General features: G+C 35.3%; 1 protein-coding gene across 13 annotated transcripts in view; it reads right to left on the reverse strand.

Annotated features, from left to right (window-relative positions):
* INTS6 (integrator complex subunit 6) overlaps positions 1–12,417 on the reverse strand; it is a 104,750-nt gene that overhangs the window by 23,888 nt on the left and 68,445 nt on the right. For all 13 annotated transcript variants that reach the window (XR_011259378.1, XR_011259383.1, XR_011259384.1 and 10 more), the window contains 8 exons: positions 10,436–10,588; positions 9,513–9,645; positions 8,534–8,628; positions 6,730–6,840; positions 5,535–5,750; positions 3,255–3,381; positions 2,308–2,450; positions 1,871–2,102 (listed from right to left, as the gene is read on the reverse strand). Coding sequence is in view for 5 of the 13 variants with exons in the window: in XM_069601442.1 (XP_069457543.1) it covers positions 1,871–2,102; positions 2,308–2,450; positions 3,255–3,381; positions 5,535–5,750; positions 6,730–6,840; positions 8,534–8,628; positions 9,513–9,645; positions 10,436–10,588 (1,210 nt within the window). In the remaining 8 variants the exon portion in view is untranslated. The remainder of the gene's footprint in view (positions 1–1,870; positions 2,103–2,307; positions 2,451–3,254; positions 3,382–5,534; positions 5,751–6,729; positions 6,841–8,533; positions 8,629–9,512; positions 9,646–10,435; positions 10,589–12,417) is intronic.

The following is a 12,417-nucleotide window of genomic DNA, read 5'->3' on the forward strand; positions in this document are numbered from 1 at the left end:
GCTTGCCACTTAATATCAGATTATTGTATTTGCTCCCCAGAGAAAACAGCTTAATTCTCAGTTCCCTGATTGCTCACCAAACCACCAGGAACCAGCTGAATTCATTGCCTTACTATTCAAAATTTAAACTCCCTCCCACAAAAATTCTCTGAACTTCTGACTCCCTTCCTCCAACCTAAATCTTACTCCATGATTTGCAAACTTCAATGAATAATCTCAACAGCAACTCCTGTTTTAATTGAAATCCAACTCTCCTGCAAAGAAAGCCTTTGCTCTCAAACTCTCTCCATGGACTTAAAATAAGGAGGTGGAGTCACTAGTCCCTTTTCTTTCCAATGCCACTTCAAGAGCATTTCTCCATGCACTCTTGTGAAACCTCTTCCTCTTTTCATCTATAAAATCCTTCTGTACCTCTCTTTTTTCTGTTTTCTTTTCCTGGAAAAATATATCCACACCAGATTCTCTGTCCTGTAATTTACCACAATCTGGATTTTGCTAATTATTTCCCTGTAGCTACAGAGGCTCGATCAGATTGATGTTCATTCAGTATTTTGGGTGGCAGATACTTCAAATGTAGTACTGTGGAATCCCATCAGGAGAGATCATATTTGGCTTCTCTCCAGTTAAGATGTTCTTACCCATGAATGATCACCACCTATAATTAATTACCCCATTCTCATTCTTCCCCAATAATATTCCACATGACTTAGCGACTGAACCAACTTTTCACTTTCATGCACTGGAGAAGGAAATGACAACCCACTCCAGTGTTCTTGCCTGGAGAATCCCAGGGACGGGGGAGCCTGGTGGGCTGCCATCTCTGGGGTTGCACAGAGTTGGACACGACTGAAGCGACTTAACAGCAGTAGCAGCAGCAGTGGGGACAAGGCAGTTTACTGAGGAGGTTCTGTTTAAGCCAACACTTGATGGATGAAATAGAAATTAGTAAACTGAAGCTGTGCATTTACTATGTTACAGTAATAGTACTCTTATAGGAAGAGTATACTCAGAAACATACTTCGAGGAGCAGGGCGTTAAGGTAACTGAAGCATTCTGGTATAGTTGCGGGCTGCTAGGAATGAGGTAAGGTAAGAACCAAAAGATAAACATGCAGAGTCTAGATCATAGAGGGTCTTAGAAGCCACCGTAAAAAATTCTAGACTTAATTCTAAGGACAGTGAAAATCCATTGAAAGAGGTAGTGATCTGATCTGATCTGATTGGCATTTCATGAAAACCAGGCTGACATTACTGTGTGGAGTATTTTTTACTGAGCGAAAGTGAAGTCGCTCAGTCATGTACGACTCCTAGCGACCCCATGGACTGCAGCCTACCAGGCTCCTCCGTCCTTGACCCCACAGACTAAGTTAAATCCTCTTGCCAAATACTTCCACAACAAGTATACTTGACTTCCCTTTTTGTAATATTCATCACACTTCTAAGGAAATGTGTGATGACTTTCTTCCCTCATTATAAATGAAGGCAGAGATCACTATTATCTGTTTATAGCTACATCTCAATGCCTAACCCTGTCTAAATTAAGCATCTCATTTAATAATTAGTTGCCGAATTAAACAAATTGAAAACCATCTTTCTGTGGGTATTGATAATGCCCCTTTAAAAACTGTCATTTCTAAACGCTAAAGATTTGCAAATGATATTTCAAATCATGATAGCTATTAAGCATAATGAATGAATATATGAAATGTTCATTAAAAAGACATAAAAAATGATTACATGATAATTTGGAATAAACAAATATCTTCTCTAGACACTCTTGGAACTTTATCCACTTTTTCTATATCAGAAAACTCTCTCCCATGAAGAACCAAACTAAAAGCAGCAAATACTGTTTAAAGAAAAACCCTTACTTTTATGAAGAGGAAGGGGTTTAATGAGGTCTGGCTGTGCTTGGGTCATAGGTGCCGGTGGTCCTTTCCCCCCGATGTGGTTGTTCACAACTGGGCTCTGCTGCCGGCCCCGCAGCAGTGGAGACATGCAGCGCCGTCTCTTAGGGATACCTTGCATACTTGGTTCTCCAGGTCGTTTATGTTTATTTTGAGGCCCAGCCACAAGTTCATCTGCCTCATCTATCATCATACCCTGTAACAACGAAGAATTTCCTGACTTTACATATGGTTTTCAGTTGTACGACAAACTCTGATTCCCATTAAAGTACATTTTAACGATGCTGACATTGTATCCTACCAAGAAAATAGTTTCGGCTTACTTTAGTTAAATTAAGAACTGTTAAATCTACTGTGCCTCCCACAAAAAAAAATTATATAATGAAACACTTCAAATTTACCTTTTTATCCAGCTTAAAGGGGTTGCCAAATGTATGCAACCTCCGAGGCTGATCAGGATCAAGTTCTCTTAATGGAGAAGGTACTTGCTTGAGGTATTCCTGGTAATTCCCCATTTGTGCTATAGGAACACTGTGCACTTGATCTTTTCAAACAGAACAAAGCAATAATAAAAGTTAACTTCACTAAAACTACCTTCCATTTAGTTAACAAATAATGTGTTCTTATGTATGAATGCAACCTGGTCTATTCTAGGCAACTTTTCCTTACCATATATTCTAAATTAGTTTGTTGCCATTATAAATATTGTGACAAAATCTTGAGTGCTTTTTAATAAAATTTTAAATAATCAATTTTATCTTCTAAACAAAGCAAAAATATTGCAGTTAGTTTCAGTATATAGAATAAACAGTATGTGTAACCCTTCTATGAAAATGTCTCTTCTATTCTACTCCAAAGCAGAATTTAGTTAAAGCATAATTTACAGAAAAGAGTATCACAGAGATGATCCTTTCATATAAAACTGTAGTTGAAATGTTTATATCAGAGTTGGCAAAGGGTTAAGTTCTCATCTGACTTGATTTGTAGGTGCCAAAGGTATAGTTAAGGAAATACTAGAATATGACATATATTGGCCATTCCAAGTTAAACTATCAGATACTAGTAGATCACAAGAAAATGATTTTGTGTGTGCCTGTGTATGTGAATGTATGAAGAAAGCCATAAGGAAACTAAGCTATTACCAAAGGTTGTTTCCTCTGGAGAACAGAATTTGGGGCAACAGTGATGGTAGGAAGAAGTGTAGAGAATTAGAGATGACAACTTTCTATTTCATTCAATGAGAGTGTAATATTACAGTCAACTCTTTAAAAGTTACAATAACACTCTGTATTTTCAATATAAAGAAAAGTTTACTGAAGAAACACCAATATTAAAACCATGATCTAACCTTCATCCTGTCCTTTAAGAAATCTGCGGGTGCTCTTCAAAAGATTAGATCTCATTCTTGTTAAGTGATCCAAAAGATTCCGTCTTGGTATGTCATATGCATTTCTAAACGTCTGTGGCTTCAAATCCTGTTTTAAAAAGATTCAAAGACAAAATGTATTTTGAAACAGAATTAAGAGACTACAATCTCTAGCCTGCAGCACAGCTTTGAAAATAAGATATACAAGTCAACTAATTAGCTTAGAAAAATAGAATAAAGAGATATGATACCATCGTAATGTACTGTTGTAATAACCAAAAGATAGTGAAGTGAAGCTCAACCGAATTATCTCAAATTCACATCTGTCCAAGATTTCATTATGTATTCTGGCTAACAGAAGTAAATAAAAGCTTTGATGTGTAATTTACATACCATTTACAACCCATTTTACATAAACAGTTTGAGCGCTAGTAAATGTACAGTTGTGAAACCATCACTAGCATCAGTTTTAGAACATCCCCATCACTTCACAAGGGTCCATGTGCCCACTTGGCAGTCACTCGCAATTCCTATCCCCGCAACCACTAATCTGCTTTCTGTCTCTCTACATCCCATTTCATAAATGGAATCCTGCAATATGTAATCTTTTCTATCTGGCGTCTTTCCACAAGCATGTTTTTGAGATTCATCCATGTTGTCCATGTATTGGTAGTTTATTCCTTTTTACTGTCTTTTCCTTTTTACATGGATATACTATATCTTTATTCATTCACCAGTTGATGAACACTTGGACTGTTTTCAGTTTGGGGCAATTACTAATGCTGCTATGAATATTTGCATACAAGCCCTTTACACACACATATTTTCATTTATCTCAGTAGATACCTACAAGTAGAACTGTTGGTATATAGCAACATTTACCTTTCCTAAGAAACTGCAGATTAACTTGATAATTTTCATCAACAATGTGTAAGAGTTGCAGCTGTTCTATAACCTTACCAACATTTCATATTTTTCAGTCTTAAATTTTAGCCATTCTCAGTTCAGTAGTGGGCATAAAGTGGTATCTCACTGTGGTTTTAATTTGCATTTCCCCACTTGACTAATAATGTTGAACATCTTTTCGTGTGCTTGTTCAGGTCTGTATATCCTACCTGGTAAGGTGTCTACTCAAATATTTTGTGTATTTTTTTTTGGATGCTTATCTTTTTATAACCGAGTCTTAGTGTTCTTGCCTGGAGAATCCCAGGGACGGGGGAGCCTGGTGGGCTGCCGTCTCTGGGGTCGGACAGACTCGGACAGGACTGAAGCAACTTAGCAGCAGCAGCAGGATTTCTTTATATATTTTCATACAAGTTCTTTATTCAACATATGCTTTTCTCCTAGGCTGTAGCTTGTCTGGGAGAAACTTCAAAGTTTCTTCTGAAGACAAAAATTATAATTTTACTAAAGTTCAGTTTATGAAGTTATGTGTATGTGCTTTTTGTGTTGTATTTTAGAAATCTTCATTGACCCAAGATCCAACATCTTATAGATATTTTTCCTGTAGAAGTTTATAGTTTCAGTTCTTACATTTATAACTATGATCACATTAACTAATATAAGGATCAAGTTCATTGTTTTGCAGATGGATAGCTGCTAACTGTTCCCACCCTATCTGTTGAAAAGACTGTCTTCTTACCCACTAAATTATTCTGGCCATCTTTGTTAAAAATTAACTCTATATATGAAGGTCTACTTCTGTCCCACCGACCAAATATTTTTCCAGCAACACATATGTTATCACTGTAGCTTATAGTAACTTTTAAAATTAGACAGTTCAAGTTTTTCAGCTTTGTTCTTTCGCAAAATTGTTTCAGCTACTCTAGGACCTATATACCTCCATATAAATTTTAGAACCAGTCTGTCAGTTGTGACAAACAGGCAACTAGGATGAAGATCTTTTTAATAATGAGATTCATAAAGCATTTCAGGATTATACTGTGTAGCCAAGGTCAGTAGTATAAGTACCAAACTACAGTGAATTCTACTATTAGCTATGTAACTTCAGGCAATCTCTAAGTCTGTTTTCTATCTATAAAATGAACATGATGGTTTGCTCTTCATCAGTCCATCTGCTAATCCACTCACCATGTATAGTGTTTTAAAATTCAATGATTCAATAATATTAATAGCATAATTGATCATTATTCTGCAGAGGTATAGAAGTTTGGACAAACTGGGTATCAGTTAATAGAAAATTTTACATATTCGACAATATAGACTATTACTAGAGCAGTACAAAATTCACGTAACTATTACCTTATTGAGCAAAGCAACCTGGAACCCAGTGTATTCTTTCATATTAAGGTCCAGCAGTCTGTGAGGAACATCCTCTGAAATTCCCTGGAGCAGCTGTTGAAAATCTTTCCTATAAGCCATTGATAAACCATGTGATCTGCTTCGGACTTTAATTCCAGTTTCCTGTACTACTTTTTTGCCTACAGAACCGATGACTCGATCAGATTCTATTTTGGCCTAAAGCAAAAATAAATAAAAGCTGTCTTAACATGATCTGAACTGGTAAATTAAAGGCTAAAAATAGTTTCAATCTCTTATAAATTAAGTATTTATCACATTTTAAAAGAACATAAGAAATTAAAAACACTACTGAAGTTATGTAGTCTATGTCAAGTGCTTGGTAAACTGAACACAGTTTAAACAATAACGTCTTATGATTTTTAAATCATCACAATTCTTACCTTTTGGAGAAAATCACACAAACACAACTTCAATTTATTAACACCCACTACACTGAAACCATGATATGTTAGTTAATACACCCTAAATAAAAATTCCCAATTCAGAGGTGACATAAAATTAGAAAAAAATCTTATCAATATCTACTTAAAGGCATTATTACTAGCACATAACGAAATGCTCACAGATAAAGCAAACAGCAATATTTTGACTCTTCTAACCTACAATTCAATTAGCAGTTGAAGTAGAGATGGCAAAAGTACTAGAAAAATTGTGCTTTTATACGATTTTAATAACTTGGCAGTCAAAGGGTATACTGCTTGACTAATCTGGTATCTACTAACATGATTTATGTCCAAAATGACAAAATTCAGTATACATATTTCAAAAGAAACTCCCATTTTTATAGAAAATGCTATAGGTTTTAAAACATAAAGCAAAAGAAATTGATTTTTTTTTACTAAGAAAAACAAATTTCTAACAAATTTCCCAAAAGAAAACATGAGGAATGTTAACATACAAGAAGGCTAGGATCACATTAACAAAGCTAACTTTCACAAACTAGATTATTATTTGAAATTGTCATTTCAAACCATAGCATATCATGCACTTGAGAATTACGTTAATATATATGTGGTTTTAAAAAGTAATCTATTAATATAATCCTACTAGAACCATCAAGAACTAGTATCTGGCCTACTGACCACCTTAGCCAATACCATTCAAAGTACTTAATGGCTCTATTTCTTAACATTACCTGCTGACTCAGTTTTTTGAGGTATGAAATGACACTGTAACTAAGTCCATATTCCATACTGTCTGCTATTAGGTTAGGTGCTCCCATCATTCTAACGGCTTTCTTCAAAGGCTACAGGAAAAAAAGAAAATATCACACTCGATCCTAAGCTTGTCAAAAATTTATAGCCATGAAAAGTGAAAGTGCAAGTCGCTCAGTCATGTCTGACTCTTTGCAGCCCCATGGACTATACAGTCCACGGAATCTCCAGGCCAGAATACTGGAGAGGGTAGCCCTTCACTTCTCCAGGGAATCTTCACAACCCAGGGATCAAACCCAGGTCTCCTGCACTACAGGCGGATTCTTTACCAGTGGAGCCATATATGTATTGTCAATTTTGAAAAATTCACCCCCGTGAAACCTCTCCTTTTCTTCAATAAGGGTCACATATCATATTTGTACTTCATTAAAATGTTTGTCAGTGGTATCAAAGGCAGTTTGACATACTAAACAAGGATTAGAGGCTATAATAACAACCCCCAGAGTAAGAAAGGGTAGAATCCTGGACTTCTTAGTATCATCTGGAAGAAGGAGGCAGAAGACACACTGCAGATATAGATTTGATAGAACTTAGGTGGTAAGTGAAAAGAGGAGTCAAGGATAACAGAAGATTCTTACCTTGGGTAACGATAGGCTAGTTAAGAACTACTCTGTGCAATGAAAAATGTCACTGGCACAACAGTCTAGCATATGTGAATGGGACAAAGTCAGAAAAAGGATGACAGCCACCCACGGACATATTACAAAGTGTATAAAAGCATTGGTGTCAAACTGGAATCAAATCCCAGACCAGATATTTAACATCCATGTGGCACTGGCTAAATCCCCCCAGATGCTATGAAACATGAGTCAAATATATGTAGCAGTTCATATTCCAGTGTTTCCTCCTTTCCCCTCTCACACAGCTGGTACTATCTGCTAGACACACACAGATTTTCTCTTATAACTATAATATATGATTTCAAAGCTTAAGAAATTAATGTTATTAGAGACCATTTAGAAAGACTACAGTTGAATACTATAATATTCCTGCAGTAAGAGCAGAAGTAATATTTTAATAAAGTGTTCTAGAAGTTATTTTTCACAAAATCAATAAAGTAATTATTTGCCTGGAGAATCCCATGGACAGAGAAGCCTGGCAGACTACCATCCATGGGGTCACAAAGAGTCAGACATGACTTAGCAACTAAATAACAACAATGTATTTAATAATATATGTATTACTGGTCCTATTGTGATACACTAGGTTTCAGGGAATGTTTCTTGAGATTCAGAGAATAATGCAAACAAACCTTTTTTTGTACCTGTAAGGAGAAATAATTATAAAACTGCAATTTAAAAAGGTTAATTGTAAAAGCTTAAATTCTAAAGCCAGCTGCCTGGGATTGAATTCCTGACCCTGATATTAGCTGTGTAGCCTTAGATGAATTGTTTAATTTTTTAGTGTCTTAGTTTCCACATCTGTGAAATAAAAACAGTTATTTCTGCCTCATACAGTTATCATTTAAAATAAATGAGGTTAACACATGTAAAGTGCTGAGGATAGTATCAGGCAGGCCTGGATAAGCATTATATATATTCTCACCATCATCATTATTCTGCAAATCACTGAAACATTTCTTTCTCATGTTTATATGGGTCATTTGTAAATTTTTCATGACATTTATTCTGTAACAGCAATAAATAAAAGCTTTAATACCTACAGTAAACTATAAGCATAATACAAAATTTTTTAACGTTCCATTTTTAAGAATAATATTCTTACCCCAAGATAGTAGGGAGGCATTGTCTTCAAATAACTTTCAAATGACTGTCTCCATTTCAATGTTGGTTTTGCCTTATGGACTTTAAACAGATCATCTATAAACGAATGCATAATGAGAACAAACTATCATCATTCAGTGTTTTCACACATGAAAACCAAGTCAAGTAAGTTTCATTTTTAAAATTTGCTTTACTATTTACAAGAGAGAGAGGAAACATCAATTCTATATTTTTAACAAAATTAAAGGTGATAAATTTTTGGTTCTGACATTTTTTACTAGTAGTAATACCACTTTAAAAATGAAGGAGTGCCAATTAAGGTCTCAAATTAAATGTAATGATAAAGGTAGAATGAGAAAATACACAAGGAAAATCTAGATATGAAACAGATTGGACATACCTACTAATATTTTGTCTATTAACCTTTAAATCTGATGCAATTCCATAAAGGAAAAGATGCCTTCTCCAATACCACCCCTCAAAAAATTACAGCCAAAGGGTCTCCAATCAACTTTAGGCTTATCAATATTATTTAGACTATTATTTTAGAACAAATACTATTCATTCACTGAAAAATTTGCCAAAATAAAATTCTTAAAAAGAAAATACTCAGATCTAAGAACTATGCTTCTACAAAATATCTTAATTACTTACCATACACAAAGTCTGCATTACTAATTCTAACTATGTAAGATATCTAATTTTCAAAAAACTTAGAATATTTAATTTAGAAACAAAATATAGTATCTTCAATAGTTTGTAGAATCAAAGGTGTTTGACACTGACTTTCAATATATCAGAAACATACAGAGGTTGCTATAAAACCCTTAACAGCTTCAATATTTTAGAATATTAATAAAAATCTTCATTAATTTCCAGAAAACAAGAACACTCAAAAAGGGAGGGATGTTCCCAAAGATTGCTTTTAGGAAAATTCATATGTATGCTAGGCCACAGAGAACATGCCAAGAATGACTTACCTAAAAGGGGAAGGAGCACTGGGTAATTGTAAGGCATCACGAATAAGTTGACACAGTTCAGTGCTGTACTGGCTTTCAAGTAACCAAAGGGATGGCCAAGTTCACTGTATTTTGCACTATTGCTCACATATACCTGTTAAAAAGTAGTTAAAAGTTCACATTTAACAACCTTTGCAGAATGTTATATAAACCATGGATTCAATCTGACTTTTTAAAAAACACCAAATTTAAAAAAAGAAAAAACACCAAATTAAATTTTTAGAGGTTCTAATACTGAGTGAAGAGCTAACTCATTTGAAAAGACCCTGATGCTGGGAAAGATTGAGGGCAAGAGACGGGGATGACAGAGGATGAGATGGTTGGATGGCATCACCAACACAATGGACATGGGTTTGGGTAGACTCGGGAATTGGTGATGGACAGGGAGGCCTGGCGTACTGCGGTTCATGGGGTCGCAAAGAGCTGGACACGACTGAGCGACTGAACTGAACTGAATACTGAGTGAAATTAAGTCAGACTGAGAAAGACAAATACCATGATATGCTTATATGTGAAATCTAAACAAAAAGGCTACAAATGAACTTATCTATAAAACAGAAAGAGTTACAGATGTGAAAAATAAATTTATGGTTACTGGGGCATAAGGAGGCAGGGAGGGATAAACTGGGAGCCTGCAACTGACATATACACACTACTGTATATAAAACAGAGAGAACTAATAAGGACCTACTATATAGCACAGGGAACATTACTCTGTAATGGTCTACCTATATGGAAAAAGAATCTGAAAAGAGAGGCTATATGTATATGTGTAACAGATATCTTGCTGTACACCTGAAACTAATGCAACAATGTAAATCAATTACACCTCAATATAAATCAAATAAATAAATTTTTTAAATCACTATAGTCTTTCAGCTTACCTGCCAACATGTCTGAGGAGATTTTCTTTCCAGGATAAACTGAGTCAGCGGTGAAGGTTCCAACTCATATTTGTCAAAAGGCAATTTGTCAATAACCATGGGTTCACAGTCTGTACAGGAAAACTTCACTACAGGATGAGATGTACGAGGTGGCTAGAAGGCAAAGTCTTATTGTCACTCTTTCACAAAGTACCAGAAACAAACTTTTAGTATCACTCACTGTCAAAGTGTACTCAGTGTCTCAGTCTCACTAGTGAGCATTTAATTTACTACTAAAAGCACCACTAAGGTGAAAGATAATACTTAAAAATCTAATGCTTAAACAATCAGTATTCACAAGAAAAAAAATAAATAACACACTTCAAAATCTGTACAGGATTAAAATTTGTTAATCTTAAAATCAAATTCATCAGAAAACTTAAATGCAGTGTTTTAGAATTAAGTAAGTGTTCATTAATTTTTATATCTAACAAGTAGTTAATGTAATTAGAAACCTTCCTAAGGCCACAGTTGTAGCAGTTTAACTACCTGATTTCCAAACTGATGATGCACATTTATCAGTACAAGGTTTTAAATATATATATACTTGTAAATTATTAATTTATAGGTTATAATATATACCAAAATAATTATTAAAAAATAGAAAAAAGAAAACAAACAGAAGTTCTACTGGTTTCCTTCCCTATTCCAGTAAACTATTGGTTACCCCTATGGTAAATATGCCCCACTCTGGAGACCCTATTCTAGAGCTGCAAAAACTGCAATACTTCTAAAGAAAAAAAAAAGCATGTTATTCTATTCCCCCTCCTTAACAGTCTCCTTCCTAAAAATCTCACCAAAAGAAGATTGGTGAAGAAAATATGAGCTATGAGGAAATAATGTGAAGTTTCATAAATATAAAGGACTCCTTTTAGCTTCAGTTACTATCTATCAATACATACACTGATGGCTCCCAAAACTACTGTCTTGGGATCATCTCTCATTTCTCTTCATGTATCCAACCACCTACTGGACATAACCTGAATTTTCTATAGGTCCCTCAAACATAGTAATTACCCAAGTCATTATTTCACACCCAAACCACATAACCTGTTCTAAAAACCTAGATGTTATCCTTAATCATCTCCCCCTTACCCGCCATACTTAACTGTCACAAAGACCTAGATTCAGTGATACCACAAATTCTAAGCCACTTAGCAAACACATAAATACGGGGCAGATGCTCACTACTATAGATGCTGCCCTCTATGCTAAATTCTCATCTCTCTGAAAATTTATCTTCTATTTCTTACCACTCTAATTCATGCCTTCATCATTTCTTAGACTAGATTAGTACAACTGTATATTTTTAATTAGTATCCCTAATTAGTCAGCCCCCTCCAATCAATCCCATGGCCATGAAATATAAATATAATCATATAATTTTCCTGCCTCAAATTATTGAGTAAAAGTAGCATCCAATCACCTAAAAATAGGGCCAGACTCTATTTTGGTTTTTTTGTTTTTTTTTAACAAAGAGCCTTGACTGTATGGTCCCTATCTGCCTTTTAACCACCACCCCATATACACCCTGTGCTCCAGCCTTAAAAACAACTTGCAGTGGCCCAAAGAGATCACTGTCTTTCATGGTCCTGTGTCTCATGTTATCCCTGGCTACTTTTCTGTTTTTTCCCTTGCATAATGCAAACAAAGTTTTGAAGTCTGAACTGGCAAGTACTAACCTCTAAGAGGCTTCTTTCCTGACACACTCTTACCGTGTACCCCAAACCCACACCAGGCAGTTAGGTACCACCTCATCTGGCCTCTGCTCCACCACTTTGACAGGTGGCACACTAGACTCTATTATGGTTATACAGCTGACTTCCTACGGAAGGTTCCAGATGGGAAGCACTATGTTTTACTCATCTTCTGCTCCTGTACCTGTCACATACCTGACAAACAGCTTATTGAATCAGTCTATGAAATTCATGGGGTTTTTTTGG

This window comes from Ovis canadensis, chromosome 10, assembly GCF_042477335.2.
Source record: "Ovis canadensis isolate MfBH-ARS-UI-01 breed Bighorn chromosome 10, ARS-UI_OviCan_v2, whole genome shotgun sequence".
Taxonomy (NCBI): Eukaryota; Metazoa; Chordata; class Mammalia; order Artiodactyla; family Bovidae; genus Ovis; species Ovis canadensis.